This window comes from Myotis brandtii, unplaced genomic scaffold (genome assembly GCF_000412655.1).
Source record: "Myotis brandtii unplaced genomic scaffold, ASM41265v1 scaffold165, whole genome shotgun sequence".
NCBI classification, from domain to species: domain Eukaryota; kingdom Metazoa; phylum Chordata; class Mammalia; order Chiroptera; family Vespertilionidae; genus Myotis; species Myotis brandtii.
Window position 1 is genome coordinate 9,786,605 of NW_005356042.1, and position 17,596 is coordinate 9,804,200.

Genomic DNA, 17,596 nt, shown 5'->3' on the forward strand with positions numbered 1-17,596 from the left:
ACGCCACTTCTTCAAAATAGACTCGCCCAGGCCGAAAACCGACTTCTGCGCATGGGCCACGAAGTTTCAATCGCACTGTACATCCACCCGCATGTGGTATTTTGTGGAAGAGCCACGCTCAAGGGCCAACGAGCCGCATGTGGCTCGAGAGCCGCAGTTTGCTGATCACTGATCTAGGACATAATTATTGGCTTTTTTTTTTTTTAATGTGAAAGTTAGTGGTAGACAGTGTAATGACTGCTAATTTAGTACAGTCTGGTATCACTACTTTAACTCATAATAAGATGTGATTTTACCCCTCATAGCTTTTGCACACACTGTGCAAATATCAACCTAGTAAAAAGGGCAAATAACGTCTTAGTATTATCAGGGAACATCCTAGTGTTATGAGGGTGGACTTTCTTTATGTACTTCAACCAAGACATTTTGACCTACCATTTTTTTACCTTCTCTCACTCTTCCCAGGTCATAGAGGCTTCCTTATTGTTTCTCAGGAAGGCCACTTACATTCTCCTTTCAGGGCCTTTACTTTTAACTAGTCCTGATATTTTTCCCCTGGTATCCTCATATCTTATTTCTCACTCTCTTTTGAACTTTGCTCAAATACCATCCCATCCAAGAGGCCTACCCAGACCACACCTTATAAACCAACCAAACACAAATTTTTAGATAAAAAGAATTTGGATGAATTGGATAGAATTCTATTTTCGTGTCTCTTGGTTTTAAAGGTGGATATGCTGGATCATATGGTTGGCATATATGTAACATAGGAGAAGCTTTCAGATCAGTCTCCAAAGTGATTGTATCATTTTTCACTTTCACTAAGGTAGTATAGGAGTTCTAGTTGTTCACACCCTTTCAATATTTTGTGTTATCTTTTTAATTTTATCTATCTCATGGTTTTTAATTTGCATTTTCCTGATGATGAATAATGTTAAAGAATGCTTATATGCTTATTGGCCATTTCCATATCTACCTTTGTGAAGTCCCTATTCAAATTTTTCATCCATTTTTTTTTAAAGGTGGTTTTTGTCATTTTTTTCTAACATTCTGTATTACATATTTTTCTACTCCTCTATATATCTGTCAATCTATTTTATTTTTTATGTATTTCACAGTAAGTAGCAGGCATAAGTACATTTTATCCTTTAACTAGAGTTTGATGTTAACATAGGGCTTTTTCTTTTTAAGGTAGAATATACATACTTCTGTACAGATAGGAGTTCTTTATATTCTAAATTCAAATTCTTTCCCAGATATACATATGTATTGTGAATATTTTCTCCTAGTCTGTGGTGTGCCTATTTATTTTCTTATTATTGTGTTTTGATGAACAGTTTTTATTGATTTTGTTTCATTAATTTTTTTCCTTTTATAGTTAATTCTTTCTCCTGTTTAGTGAATCTTTGCCTGTACCAGGGTTGCCAATATATTCAGTCTCTGTGTTTTCCTCTAGAATTTTTGTAAATTTTATCTATGCTCTGTCTCTGATTTTATGTATATGGTGTGAGGTAGGATTCAAGGTTTGTTTGTTTTTTCTTTAGATAACCAGTGATCCCAGTACCATTTATTAAAAATACTTTACTCATTTCATTGTTTTGATGCTTTAGTCAAAAATCAATATGCTATGTTAGTATGGGTCTATTTCTGGACCTTAGCCTGTGCGTTGATATATATTATATTAGCTTGATTACTATGGATCCCAGTGAGTCTTGATATCAGATAGTGTAAATTTTCACTTTTATTCTTTTTCAAGATTGTTTTGCTAGCCTACATCTTCTGCCTTCTTATATAAATATTAGAATTACCTTGTTAATTTTTCCCCCATCATCTCCTTACCCCAAAAAAGTAAGATATTGAATGGCATTGCACTGACTCTATAGATCAGTTTGGGGAGAATTGATATCATAACAGAATTGTCTTCCAATCCATAAATATGATATATCCATATATTTAGCTATTATTTAATTTCTGTCAGCAGTGGTTTATAGTTTTTTGTGTAGGGATTCTGTATAAGTATACCTCTGCATATTTCAAATTTTTAAATTCTGTAATGGCCTTTTCCTAAAAATTATTTATTTTATGTATGTAGAAATTGATGGTTATATGTTCACTTTGTATAACTATCCTAAATTGACTCACTAACTCTAGTAGGTGTTTTTTGAAGATTTCTTAAGATTATTTGCATATGCATTTTTGTCACTGACCAAAAAAAAGAAAAGTATACCTTTTATTTTCTTTATTTCATTGGTTAGGACCTCCAGAATAATGATAAGAATGGACATCCTTGCATTGTTTCTGCTCCTAGGGGGAAAGCATTAATGTGTTTACTTTTAAATATGAAGTACTGTGTGTTCTCATAGATGCCCTTTATCAGTGTGAGATATTTTCCTTCCCTAGCTTACTAAGGATTTTTATAAATAATGTTAAATTTTATGAAAACATTTTTGATGAGATAATTATATGATTTTTTTCTGTGGGGATTATATTGATTTTTGAATGTCAAACCAACCTTATATTTATGAAACAAATCCCACTTGGTATTTATTTATAATATGTATTTGTTTTAATTTACTAATATTTTAATAGTGATTTTTGTATCAATATTCATAGAGGGTATTTGAATATAGACTTCTTATAATGCCTTTAGCTTGGGCAGTAGCATAACTTCAGAAGTGTTCCTCCTCTTCTCATTTCTTAGTTTGTGTAAAATTGGTATTATTTCTCCCTTAAATGTTTGATAAAATTCACCAGTGAAGCCATCTGGACCTGGAGTTTTCTCTTTGAGAATATTTTTTAATATGAATTCATTTTCTTTAATAGATATAGGACTATCCTGATTTTTCACTTTAGTTTTTTTTTTTTCCTAAAATTTCTATTTGGTAATGTTTTCATTTCCATTTTTTAATTCACATTATTTGTATCTTCCTTCCATTCATATTTCCCTTTAAATTCTTGACCATATTTATAATAGCTATTTTAATGTTTGACTTGTTTTCTGTTAATGGGTCAAATTTTTCTGCTTCCTTACATGTCTAGTGCTTTTTTTAAATCCTCACTCGACGATATTTTTTTTCATTCATTTTTAAAGAGAGGAAGGGCTGGGGGGGGTGGGGGGGGGATTGATTGATGTTAGGGAGAAACATCAGTAAGTTGCCTCCCATATGAGCCCCAACTGGGAATCAGACCCACAGCCTTTTGGTGTATGGGACAATGCTCCAACCAAATAAGCCACCCAGCCAGGGCTCTAGTAATTTTTAATTGTGGGCAATACATTATGTTATATTGCTGAGTACCCATCCTTAATAAAGGGTTGAAATTTGTTACATTAGGCAGTTAATTTACATACTGACCAGCTTGATCCCTGTTTTTGTTAGAGTAGGTTTTATAGCCTTTACTCTAGGGCTAGCTTAGCAGTACTCTAAGGTGTGACCTTTCTATTCATTGTCTCAGGGTATTAAACTTGGACTCTTCATTTTTGGTGCAAAAGTCAAACATTTCCATCCTCTGTGCAAAGTCTCATATTTGTTCAACATACAATTCCAGGGTAAATTTTCTTTCCCAGGTGTGGTAAACTGAAAAATGGGCCCTCAAATAATATCCAGGCCTTCATCCCTGGAACCTGTATTACCTTACATCCCCAAATTGACTTTACTAATGTGATTAAGTTAAAGATCTTTAGATGGGGAGATTATTCTGGATTATCTCAGTGAGATCTAAATGCAATTAATTATATCCTTATAAAAGGGAGACAGAGAGATTTCATACACACAGAGGAGAAGACATTGTGACCATGGAGGCACAGAGTGAAGTGATGAAATCACAAATCAATGAATACTGGATGCCAACATAAGCTGGAGAGGCAAGGAATGAGTTCTTTTCTCCCTCCCTTTAGAACAGGGATGGGGTATGTCCAGCCAAGGCCATATAAGGCCCACGAAATCATTTGGTCTGGCCCTGCCAAGGCATTAGAAGTGAGTTCATTAAATGTTTGACCAAATATAGCAGGCTGACTTTTAAGTTGATAATTGTGTATGGCCCATGAATCCTCCTATATAATAAAAGGCTAATATGCAAATTGTCCCCTCTACTGGGAGTTTGACCAGGGGGCGGGGCCAGCCAGCCTACTGCCCGTAGCCCCTCCCCCTCCTGATTGGGGCAGGCAGGCCAGACCCCACCCATGCACGAATTTGTGCACCAGGCCTCTAGTAATGTTATAAATATCCAAATGGCCCTTGACAGAAAAAAGTTCCCCAACCCTGCTCTAGAGGGAGGGCAGCCCTGCTGACACCTTGGTTTTGGTCCAATGAAATTGATTTCAGACTTCCAGCATTATAAGAGCATAAATTCCTATTGCTTTAACCTACCAATTAATTTGTTACAGCAGCCATAGGAAACTAATGCACAGGTAATTGTTCTCCTGGAAATCGTTATTTTTCCCTTGACACTGTGGACTCACCCTGCACATGTGCAGCCTGGTATTCAGCCAAAGATTCAAGGTGACCCAATATGTAGATCCTGAATTCCTTTGTGTATCTCCCTTGCTTTGGTGTCTTGACCCATGAATTTTAGCCACCTCTGGAACCCAAACTTTTAAATTGTCTCTTCAGTGCATTGAGACTGGGTGCTCTTAAAGATTCCTCCAGTCAGAAGATGGGCATTCGTAGAGCTCACTTCATTTGGTTTTCTTTTCTCATGCATCACATCCCTGTGCTTTGACGTGTTCACTGTTTCCTATTTTGTCCCATTTTAAAGTGGCCTGCAGTAGGAGGGCTAGTTAGGTACCAGTTACTCCCTTATGTTCAGGAATGGAATAACCTGCTCCCTTTTTATCCAATATATAATATTAATCCTTTATTATCTGGCACCACTCTAGAATGTAACATCCATGAGAGCAGAGGCTCTCTTCTTCATGGCTATCTCTCCAGCTTCTAGAACTGCCTGACACACAATTTGGTGTAATAAGTGTTTGCTGATTGAGTGAATGAATGAATGTTGACAAGAAGCAGGGCTGACTTTCCACCAAAGAAGCCATAAAGGCCAGGTATTTGTTTTACTAGCATGCTTTATGGTGGACATCAGAACTATAGTCAGATATGCTCACCTGGGATTGGGATCATGAACTGGTGACTCAATAGAATACATTTTGGAGACTGAAACATCCACACCTGCACCCTGTTACCAGGGCAGTGGCCTGCCTGGTGTCCTCTGTAGTGTCCAGTACTATTTAGCCCTCTGAGCAGCAGCGTCATTTTTATTAGGACAGTTTTGTAGCGTGATTTTGGTTTTAGGTCGACTACCTATCTACCCTTGTTTCTGCCCATCTTCTAGTTCTCATCCAGCTTTCCCAGTGATTCTGTGAGATACCCAGTATTTTTACAGTAAATTCCTTCTATGCTTAAATCATCCAACGTTAGTCATGTTTGTAGCTAAGAGTTCTGACTAATAAACTATTTTAAAACTGCCCAGGACTCTGATTTCACAGTATTTAATAAGAACTAGGTGAGTGGTGTAAACATCAAGGATATTTTGCTTTAAATATGGAAAATCCATGTTTACTATAATAGGTCTCTACCTTGTGCATTTATGTAAATCAGATGTAGTGTTCAAAAGAGGCTATGACTCCAGCCAGCAGTTCCTGCCTCCTAATGTGTTTGCCGGACACATTAATCAGTTTTTATTTCTAACCCTAGATTAGAAATCTTATTGTATTTTTACTTGATTCTACTGAGAACTGTAAGATTGATTTTTCACTTGAAATCTTGACTTATATTTGCTTTGCTTTGTTATAAGTAGACATGCTATTAATACAGGTTTATTTTCCCATTTAGGAGTTTCATAATAGAAGAGCAGAGTTTCTTGTTATGTGAAGATCTTCTCTATGGAAGAATGTCATTCAGAGGATTTAATCCTGAGGTTGAGGTATTAATATAATTACTTTAAATTTAAAATTTTTCCAATTGAATTCTTTCTGCTAATAATTGGGTTTAGGTTTTCCCCCCCCCCAGGTACCATTTCTCCTTATTATATGGAAAATAACAAATCTTGAAATACTGCCATAGCTTTTTAAAGAAATTGCAGGCATTGCAGTCTAGTTTTATGGTGGAATTGAGTAGATAATTTACTATAGCAGTATAAGTTCTTAACAGTGCCACTGTAAGTGCTAGAATTTCAGCTCAGGTCTTTTATAGTAACATCAGGATTTTATTCATGTGATGCTATTATTAAAAATTATTCTCTGGCATCTATAAATGAATCTTTGCTACTGGAAAAAAGTGTTACTTAAAAATTGAGTAATTTGACTTTTTAATGGACAGGTTTTGATCCAAACTTGTAAATAGATTTTTAAAAGAATCCTTTGGTAAGTTGGTTTGAAAAGTAAAATAGTCGCCTTATAACTGCTCTGTTCATTTGAATTTTCCTGCCTCGGGTTTTTAAAGAAGCACAGGCCTTCACTTAACAAATATCAGAATTCTGGTTGTATAGTAAAAGCCATCCTATCAGATACTTGACCAACCAAATGGAGGTCTGTGATATAAAGCTTTAGTTTTATGACACTTAAAGCCAGGGTTTCTCAGCCCTGGCACTGTATGATGTATTGAGCCAGATTGTTCTTTGTGGTGGGGACTGTCCTGTGCACTGTAGGATGTTTAACAGCATCCCTGGTCTGTATTCTCTACTCCCTAGACGCCAGTAGTGTACACACACACACCAATTGTAACAACCAAAAATGTCTCCAGACATTGCCAGAGGTCCCCTGGTGAGCAGAGTCTCCCTGGTTGAAAACCACTTCCCTAAAGATGCCTGTAGACAACCACAGCTAACCAAGTTAATTGCCAAAGTTTATTTTTAAAGATTCTAGTTTAATTTTCTCCCCCTCCTCCCTCTTTTTAAAGGGTATGATAATTAAGCTGTTAAATTTACTTTACACAAAATCAACACTAAAAGTGTTTGTTTTTACTATATGCTTTCCTTGCTTTGGCCTGCTTACAGCTTTAGATTGGGAAAAGAAAATGGGCAGTGGAACAAAGGAGGGGGAAAAGCAGATAATGAGTGTGTTATACTCAAAGACTGGGGCTGTGGGTGGACAGGCACTCCAAAGTATGTCTGGTTTGTGGGAAAAGGAGTTGATTCGGCCTCAGAATTTAATGGGACTCTGTACCATTGGGTACATTCTCTCTGGGGGAAAGTTTTGAACTGTTTGGTTTGTACATCTGAGCTGTCATAAAATGTGAGAAAAGTTTGATATACTTGTTTATGAAAAGAATGATACCTACTTGAGAGCACTTTATTATAAGCAGGATGTATTTAGAACACATGTTTAATATTGTATGTGTTTCTAGTAACACCTGGCATAGAGTTTATTTTGTCAGTACATATTTATTCTGTGCCTGTGGTGTATCAGCCCTCTAGAAGCACTGGAAATGCAGCAGGGAACCCAAGTGTATGCCCTCATGGAGTTTGTATTCCCAAAATTATTTTATGTTTAGTCCTTTAAATGTTGGAAAAGCTAATTGAGACTAGTTTCTCGTCTGCTTTCCCTTCCTTGTTCTACCTTTGCTATAAAGTAAGTATTATACAGTAAAAATAAAATCTGTCAGAGGGTAACTGTCAAGTAATGGTTAATGTGAGATAAAAAGATGGAGAGAGGCCCATGACGCATGGACATCATAGGGGATACATTATCCACCCTCGTGTTTGGAGGTGAGGCAGGTCCTCCCCATTATACCAAGGCCCACTATCCAGTTCTTCCATCCAGCAATTTGCTGCCCCACAACCACCACCACCATTTAAAAAAAAAAAAGCATTTAAAATTACTCTTGACTCTAATACTTCTTACATTTGGCTCAAAGGTGGGAATTTTGGAGGAAATCTGAAAGTTTACTTTTTCTTTCCCCTACTCACTAGAATGTGTTAGCAGTGTGTCTGTTTTAATTTTAATTCTAATTTTTTAATTACAATTGACATACAATATTATATTAGTTTCACGTGTCCACCCCCATGATTAGATATTTATATAACTATGAAGTGATCACCTCAATAAATCTAGTAACCATCTGATACCATACATAGTTATTAGAATACTAGGGGCCCAGTGCACAAAATTTGTGCACAGGTGTGATCCCTAGGCCTGGCCGGTGATCAAAGTGTGAGCATCTGGCATGGAAGGGCAGATCCCAGCTGACCTCTGGGCCCTGGGCAGCACCTGGGTCCCCAGACTCCCCTATACCCCCTCCACCTGAGTCACAGCATCTGAGTCCCCACGCGGAGATGTGATGAGCACAGCCTGATGCCCTGGGCCGGGGCACAGCTGGCCTCGCAGACCGGCTCCTGCGGGAACCAACAGGGAACCCTACTGGCCCCTGTGGTCCCAGCGGCTGCAGCCCGGCTCACCCAGAAGAGGCCACACGCTCCCAACACCGCTGGTCATCGTTTGCAGGGCGATCAGCGGGGCGATTGGGCCCTGCTCCCACCCACCTTGGCCTGGCATCACCGGCTCACCTGCTCTACCATCCTGCCATGGTCCCGCTCTTGTCAGGGCCCATTGGGGCCGGCAGTGCCTCCATTGCCACCCGCTGCCAGTGCCACATCGCTGATGCCTGCCATGTTCCACGCTGCCACATGATGGTCAGCGTACATCATAGCAAGCGGTCAAACTCCTGGTCAAGGGGGCAATTTGCATATTAGGGTTTTATTATATAGGATTATTGACTACATTCCCTGTGCAGTATTTTACATCCCCATGATTATTCTGTAACTACCAATTTGTCCTTCTTAATCTCTTCACCTATCTCCCCAACCACCCTCCTATCTGCCAGTGGTCAGCATGTTTTCTACATCTATGCATCTATTTCTGTTATGCTTGTTTGTTTATTTTGTGTTTTAGATTCCACATATAAGTGAAGTCATCTGACATTTGTTTTTCTATCTGACTTTATTTTTGTCTTTCTGTCTCTAGGTCCATCTATGTTTTTATAGATGGCAAGGTTTTATTCTTTTTTTTATGGTTCAGTCATATTCCATTATATATATGCACCACTTCTTTATCCATTCATCTATTGATAGACACTTAGGTTGCTGCCATATCTTGGCTATTTATATATATATATAAAACCCTAATATGCAAATAGACCAAATGGCAGAACAACAAAACAGCCAGTCACTATGATGTGCGCTGACCATCAGGGGGTGTGGGCGGAACATGGTGGGTGTCAGCAGTAGGCAGCAGAGCGTGGAACATGGCAGGCATCTGCCATGGCAGGATGATAGAGCAGGTGAGCAGGGGCGCCAGACCAAGGCAGGACTCCAGTCGCTGTCATTGGGGCATGCCTCTGCTGGTTACTGAAAATTCTTTGTTCCTGCACGCCACAGTCCCTCCCAGCACTTGCACCTGCTGCCGGCGCCAGCCCCTCTCACACCCACTGCCGACACTGAAGCCACCGCCCACAACCGCTGCTGGCGCCGTCAGTGGGTGCGAGTGGCAGCTGCCGGCCCTGATCGCCTCATGTCTCTGCTGGTTACTGAAAATTCTTTGTTCCCGCACGCCATGGTCCCTCCCAGCACTTGCACCTGCTGCCGGCGCCGGCCCCTGTCACACCCACTGCCGACACTGAAGCCACCACCCGTAACCACTGCTGGCGCCGGCCCCACTCGTACCGCTGCTTGCACCATCAGCATGTGGAAGCGGTGGCGGCTGGAGCCGGACTGCCAGGGAACTGGGGGCTGCAACAGAAGGGGCTGGGTGGGGACGCAAAGGATGGGCCGAGACCCGCCCCTGTGCCCACCTCAGCCTCGCAGCCCACAGTTCCTTTCAAGGTGCACAAATTTGTGCACTGGGCCCCTAGTTGTAAATAATGCTGCAGTGAACATGGATATATATGTCTTTTCAATTTAGTGTTTTCAGTTTCTTCATATAAATACCCAGAAGTGGAATTGCTGGTCTTCCTTTGTCTCTTATTATAACCTTTGTTTTAAAGTCTATTTTGCTGGTATAAGTATTGCTTCTCCAGATTTTTTGTTTGTTTGTTTCCATTTTCATAAACTATCTTTTTCTATCCCTTTTAGTTTGTGTGTGTCTTTTGGTCTGAAGTTAGTCTCTTATAGACAGAGTCTATTTTGCTGGTATAAGTATTGCTTCTCCAGATTTTTTGTTTGTTTTCCATTTTATAAACTATCTTTTTCTATCCCTTTTAGTTTGTGTGTGTCTTTTGGTCTGAAGTTAGTCTCTTATAGACAGTATATGTAACAGTCTTGTTTTCTTATTCATTCAGCCACCTTATATCTTTTGATTGGAGCATTTAAACCATTTGCATTTAGTGTAATTATTGATAGATATGTAGTATTTGTTGCCATTTTATTTATATTTTTATCTTTTGTCTTCTTTTTCTTATAATACTGTTTTGGTAGTGATGAACTTTTTTAGCTTTTGTCTAGGAAGCTCTTTACCTGTCCTTTAATTCTAAATGATAGCTTTTCTGGGTAGAGTAATTTTGGTTGTAGGTCCTTGGTTTTCATCACTTTGAATATTTTGTGGCAGTCCCTTCTGGCCTGCACAGTTTCTGTTGAGAAATCAGCTGACAGTCTTATGGGAGCTTTCTTGTAGGTAGGTAACTGCTTTTCTCTTGCTGCTTTTAAGATTCTCTCTTTGTCTTTAACCTTTGACATTTTAATTATGGTGTGTCTTGGTCTGGGCCTCTTTGGGTTCATATTGTTTGGGACTCCCCATGCTTCCTGGACTTGTATGTCTGACACCAGGTGAGGGAAGTTTTCTGTCATTATTTTTTTCAAATAGGTTTTCAATTCCTTGCTTGCTTCTCCTTCTGGCACCCCCATGATGTGAATGTTGGTACATTTCAAGTTATCCCCGAGGCTCCATATACTATCCTCATTTTTTTGTATTCTTTTTGCTGTTCTGATGTCTGTTTTCTGCTTCCTTAACTTCCAAATAGCTGATTTGATCCTCTACTTTATCTACTCTACTGTTGATTCCCTATAATGCATTCTTCATTTTAGTTATTGTACTCTTCATTTCTGACTCGTTATTTTTTGTTTTCTTTCTCCATTTTTATGTGTCCTATCTCTTTGTTGAAGTTGTCACTAAGTTCATCTACTCTTCCCCAAAGTTCATTGATTATCCTTATAACCAGTGTTTTAAACTCTGCCTCTGGTAAATTGCTTGACTCCATTTTGTGTAGTTCTGTTTCTGGAGTTTTGTTCTGTTCTTTTATTAGGGACATGGTTCTTTGTCTCCTAATTTTATCTGTATCCCTGTGTTTGTTTCTATGTATTAGGTAGATCTGCTACATCTCCCAGTCTTGATTGCCTTATGTAGTGGGTGTCCTCTAGGGCCCAATGGTGTAGCCTCCCCAATCACCTGAGCTGGGCACTCCAACTGTGCCCCCTGTGTGGGCTATGTGAACCCTGTTGTAGTTGAACATTGACTGCTATTGGCATGTCAATGGTGGGAATTTACCCCCAGGTTAGTCATCTTCAAGGACTGGCTGAGACCAGCATGGAGGATCTGCTATATAGGGATTGACCCCACAAAGCAGGTCTTGCTTCAGCGGGTCTTTGGTGCCCACTAAGTTCGCCTCTTGAGTGTGTTACTCATGGAGGTGGTTGGGTTGTAAACTGGCATGGTCTGAAAGCTGTCCAGTGGGTGTGCTGGCTCTGGGGCCTCTCAGGAAGTACAGACCAAGGCTAGCAACTGCCTGTGCCCTGCCTTGGACCACAGTATGAACTGCAGAACAATTTGCAGATGACTGCTACATGTGTGGGCTTGGAGGAGCCCAGGAGGGGCCAAGCTTCGAACCTAGGCTGGCTGCTACTAGTGCTGGGCCTGGGGCCACTTAGCAAGAAATACAGATGCTGCTTGTTTGAGAGATTTTAAGAAAGTCCACAGCATGAGCCAAGACAGGCTATTTGTATGGAAAAGCTGCTGGAAATGGCTTGTGTGGGCCCACAAGTTGGATGAGGCAGGGAGAACAGTGTTTTAGCCAGGTTGATGAAGACTTAGATACTGTGCCCACTTGCCAGCTTTGTTGAGGCGAGGGCTCAGCAAAGGAACAGTGGCCTCTGCCAGCACTCTGGTCTGGGAGAAAGCCCTTACGCTGGTGCCAGACATTCATTTTCTCCCTGTATGTCCCTGGAGCTTTTCAAGTTGCTGCCCCAGAGCTGGAGCTCAGGGCAAGTGAGTCTGAGTAAGTCCATGTGCAGGCCCTTTAAGAAGAACACCTGGAACTATAGTGGCCTCTGTGTCATCAGCCACAATTTCCCCTGGTTTTTACAGCCAGAAGTTATGAGGACTACTTTTCCCAGCACTGGAACCCTGGGGCTGGCAGGACTGGTGTGAGGCTGGGGCCCTTTGCTCATCAGGTGGGACCTCTGCAGCTGAGATATCTCTCCCAATTTTTTTAACCACCACACATTGGTGTAGCAGTGTGTCTGCTATAGATATGAGTAACTAATAATAAGATTTATGATCTAAAATACAATTTAATTGACAAGTCTAATCTAATGGGGCTTTCTCTTACTGTTTTTAATTCAGAGCAGACTTGTGTTAGTACAGCGTGGAATAAAGTAGTACAGAAAACTGCTTATGAATTTTTGTTAGTCCTGTAGAGTCTGACCTCTGCTTCTCAACCTTCAAATACATTGGAAACCAGTTCCTTTCACAAGCCTTTTTCAGCCCTGTTGGCCATGTTGGTGTATTTTTCAGAAATTAATGCTTCAGATGAATGCTAAGAACAAAGCAGAAGAAGTTGAAGATGAAACAGTGGAGCTTGATGTGTCAGATGAAGAAATGGCTAGAAGGTAACCATTACCTTGGGACAACTTTGTGACCTGTGCCCAGCATTCACTGGCTCTCACATGTGTACTTCTCTTACCCCATGGTCTACCCCAGCAGGAAAATGACTGTTTCTACTTTCTCTGACATGACCTGAGGTGGATTCATACTGTCACAGGCTGGCAGTTGAGGGCTCATTTCCAGTGCTGTTTCCAATGCATATTTGAATATACATCTCAATTTACTTAGGATAATACAAAAAGAAAAAATAGGGGAGAATTTAATCATTCTTAGAGAAGTTTATACGTTTTTAAATCAGGTGGCTTATTTTAATCATAGTTTTGATTTTTCTTATTCTTTGTTTCATTTTATTTTCTTTTTTTTATTGATATTTAGAGAGAGGAAAGGAGAGAGATAGAGAAATAGAAACATCAATAATGACAGAAAAACACTGATTGGCTGCCTCCTACAGCCCTCTCCCCCTACTGGGGATAGAGCCTGCAACCCATGCTTGTGCCCTGACCAGGAATCGATCCAATGGCCTCTTGGTTCAAGGGTCGACACTCAACCACTGTGAGCCACACCTGCCAGGCCTTTGTTGCATTCTTGATAAGACTTGATTCCTGCCTTTTTTATTTGGAATTAAATTTGTGCTATTTATCATCTTAACAGATATGAGACCTTGGTGGGGACAATTGGAAAAAAGTTTGCCAAGAAAAGAGACCGTGCCAATTATGAAGAAGATGAAAATGGAGACATAAAACCAATTAAAGCAAAGAAGATGTTCTTAAAGCCCCAAGATTAAAATGTATGCCTTAAGATATGGCTCAGAGATGCCTTGTAAGAGTTAACATATTTTGGAACTGATTTCATTGGTTTCTCTATAGTGATTAATATTGTAATGTTTATTTGTAAAGAAAGGTATAATTTTGGAAACATGCTGTTTTTGAAACAGATGTATGATGGATGTTATACATCCTTTGCTTAATATGGTATTCATCAAGAGTGGATTTTTAGCCCTTGATCTTCAAATGTACAAAGGCAATGTTTGCTTCCTAAAATTTTTTTTACCCCACATTATTTTTAAATATATCTTTTCAATTGCTGACCTTAAATTGACACATAACTTAATAATAGTGTTTAAATTGTCCTTGTGTTTGCATTTTACTTTAAATTATTAATGTTAAGTCATTTCATACATTTTGGAATCAAATGTCGTGAGAATTTATTCTACGTAAATTCATCAAGAACAAGCATGCCTCTCTAGCCTAAAATATTTGCATTCGACCAAATCAGTCAGTTTGTGGAATTAAGCGGTTTTGTTTAAAGCTTTTAATTAATAAGAAAAAATAATGTTCTGTAATAAACATCTGTTTTCATATATTTTTCTGTTATCTTATACTTTCAAATAATAATTTTAATTAAATTCAGTATTGGAACTTTAAAAAAACGAGCCACTAATTTAGAAGATGGTGGTATAATTAGATTGAACTGTAGAAATTTACTTCTATGAGTCAAAACCATCAACATTTTATAGTATAGCTCAGTAGAATTTGCCACCCCCCAGATTATCTCCTAGTCTGAACCTTATTCTCAGTAGTAAGTAGAGAAGCCCGTGGAATTTAGTGTATGTATGTGTGTGTCTCTGTCTGCCTGGAGATACGTACCTAGGACTTCATTTCATTTTGTTCCTAGCAATACACCTTATAGCTCTCTACATCCTGGGACAGAAGCCAGAAGTTCTCGGTGCTTTGCCAGCACCACAATCCATTAATTTATGGAATGTCTTATTCACCCTTGTTCTGCACAGCATTACTTTTGATAACCGAACCCATTTCATAAAAAATTAGTGGGGCAATGGGTTTGTGCCTCTGGAATTCACTGCTCTTTGCCCATACCCCACATACAGGAGCAGCAGGTATAATAGAATGGTGGAATGGTCTACTTAAGACTCAGTTATGGCCCAAAGTGGGACACAAAACTCCATCTTACAAATTCTATGCTTTGAATCAGTGACCACTTAATGGGGCTGTTGATCTCATTAGAATAAATGGTCTGGAATTAAGCAGAGGTAGAGAAAGTGGCGCCTCTCACTGTTCCTCCCAGTAACACATTCACAAATGTTTTGCTTCCTATCTCCTCAGTGTTGCGTTCTGGAGGTCTGAGTTTGCAAGGGAGGAGTGCTCCCACCAGGGAACACGAGTATTCAGACAGAAATTGAAACAATCTGGTCATTTTGCCACTAAACCAGTAGGCAAAGGTGTTTCCTCTCCTGGCTGGTACAGGAGAACGAGGGCATTCGTGCTGTTTCTACATGGTGGGTGACGGAGAATGACACGTGGAACCCAGGGGCATCTTGTAGCACTTCAATGTCCACTGACAAACTTGAATGGAAAACAACCACCTCAGAGGCAGGAATGATGTAGACCCTTTAGACAATGAAGTCTTGGGTTACCTTATGAGGTATAAACCCAACAGATCCTGGCTGAGGGGAGAGGAAAATGAATATGAAGAGGGAGAATGAAGATTATTAACTACAGCCTTGTGATGAATTAATTATAAGTTACTGAGCAGTTATGCATATTTTCTTCCTTGCTGTGTGTGTACTAATTTTTTCTCACTTCTCTTACCATATATGGGATTTAGAGGGTTAACTTTGCTAATAAATAGTTGTTTTTCTTGTAGGAAGTTTAATCATGTTTAGAAGTGCATGCATGTGGATGTAGAAAAGCCCAAGGAGACAGACTATAGTAGACATTAACTTGTTTCTCAGACTCAAGCTCACCCTTCTATATAGCTTTTGGTGCTGGTCTGGGACTCAGCAAACCCCATTTCTCCTTTGCCAGCTGGCTGGCTTCTTACTGGATGGGCCAATGGAAGCCCAGAGGGAGATGACAAGTCTATAGGAGGAAGGAGGAGCATAATCCTTTCTGTCTGCTTCTTCCTCTGCTTTCCCCTAAACACCTCTTCCCTCCAGCGGAGGCTGGTGTTTCAGTTACAGTCATTGATACCAACTACTCAGCGCTTAGATTTCTGCCCAGTACTCTGGCCCATAGGACACCTCCATTCAACTCAGACACGTGTTAATCTTACCAGGGGTGTTGAGCTTCAACTCTAGGGTGTCTTCGGGCTTCTAAAATTGAGCAATTTCAGCCCCTTTCCTAAGAGTGACAGCTTCCTGCATGATACCTTAAATGTTCTCTTTTTCCTTTTTTTAGATCTTTAATACCCAATTAACAATTCTTTACATTGAATTTCCTCTGTTGAAATAAGGGTGGCTTTTATCTCCTGACTAGATTTCTTCCAAAGCTGTGAAATCCTGGGTTTAATAGTCTTGAAATACTTCTTTTTTTAATTTGCATTCAAGTTTACAGCTATGAAAGTAAAAATGTTCAGCCACTTACAACTGCCTGGAAGTGTTCTCATGTGACCTGTAGTTAGTTTACCACATTTGGAAAACACTGCCCCAGCGCAATAACATCCATTGACTTGGTTGTTGTTTCATTCATGTTCATCTCCTTAGTTGTCAAGCTACTACTGTTCTCTGAGGTAGAGACTGTATATTTTTTATTTGCTCCTGTACCTAGCAAGGAATGTGACCCATATTAATGCTTTTAGTAAATGTTTCTTCAGTGAATGAATAAATGAATGAATGATAGATGGTTTGGAAATCACCTAGCCTACAAAGCCTATTTGAACCACAGTGCTGCCCAACAGGCAAGGCTCAGCTGTTGAGCATCAACCTATGAACCAGGAGGTCACGGTTGGTCAAGGCACATGCCCAGGTTGTGGGCTCAATCCCCAGTAGAGGGCATGCAGGAGGCAGCAATCAATGATTCTTATCATTTATGTTTCTATCCCTCTCCCTTCCTCTCTGAAATAAAAAATATATTAAAAAAATAAAAAACACAGTATTGTGGAAATAAAGACTAACCAAATGGAAAAAAAAAAAGAATATTCAGTACATGCTACAGAGCAGGGGACTCAGCCACCATCATTTGTGTTTTGGCAGATTCAAAATCAGGCAGAGGAATGGGAAAGCCTTATTGTGGGGGAAAGAAAAGGGAAGGCTTCAGGTTTGCCTTGATTGGAGGCTGTTGACATGACGAAGCTGTAGGTGGCTAATAGAAGCAGGATATGCTAAGTGATTGGTTAGATATGCATATTTGACTTTCTGGTTGGTCCTAAGTTAGAAATGGGGACAAAAATTAGGGAACTTATCAGTTATTAATAAATCTTTATCTTTTGGAGCTAATTGTTATAGAAGTTATTGTTTAGCATCGTAGATTGTCACTAGAGATATACCATCTGGCTTTCTGCAAGGCTGGAGTTTAGATAAGGGGTTGGTTTCTTGGGCAGGTTGCTGCAGGTTATGGGTCAAAGTTCTATTTTTATAGATAGCCTAGCCATTGTCCATTTGTATATTCAGTCTTTCAGTGCTTAAGTTTATTTCTAATCATACTATAAAATACAACTGTTTGATCATGATTCTGTGGAAATACGCACTCAATTTAAGAAGTGCCACCAGTGGGATTAGGGATGTTTGTGGCTCTAGCAATTGGCAAAGTTGTCTATGCTGGAGGCAGACACTTCAGCATTTAGTGCCCCAGGAACAATGTCACCAAATCAGGCAACTGAAAACTTTTGTTATTCCAGATCTTGTGGAGGAAAACTTAGCCAATACCATTGACTAATGGATATAGAATTCAATTCAAAAGATAATCATCATTTCACTTAACGATTCGCTAGAATTATGTAAGTTGATTAACTTTATCAAAGAGAAGATGTAGCTATAATAGTAGTCTCAAG

At 39.6% G+C, this 17,596-nt stretch overlaps 1 protein-coding gene across 1 annotated transcript in view; it reads left to right on the forward strand.

Annotated features, from left to right (window-relative positions):
- The window catches only part of MPHOSPH6 (M-phase phosphoprotein 6), a 25,443-nt gene extending 8,982 nt beyond the window's left edge, over positions 1-16,461 (forward strand). The window contains exons 3-5 of the mRNA XM_005862575.2: positions 5,832-5,922; positions 12,719-12,813; positions 13,460-16,461. Of these exons, the coding sequence (XP_005862637.1) occupies positions 5,832-5,922; positions 12,719-12,813; positions 13,460-13,592 (319 nt within the window). The 3' untranslated portion in view covers positions 13,593-16,461. The remainder of the gene's footprint in view (positions 1-5,831; positions 5,923-12,718; positions 12,814-13,459) is intronic.
- Positions 16,462-17,596: the final 1,135 nt, after the last annotated feature.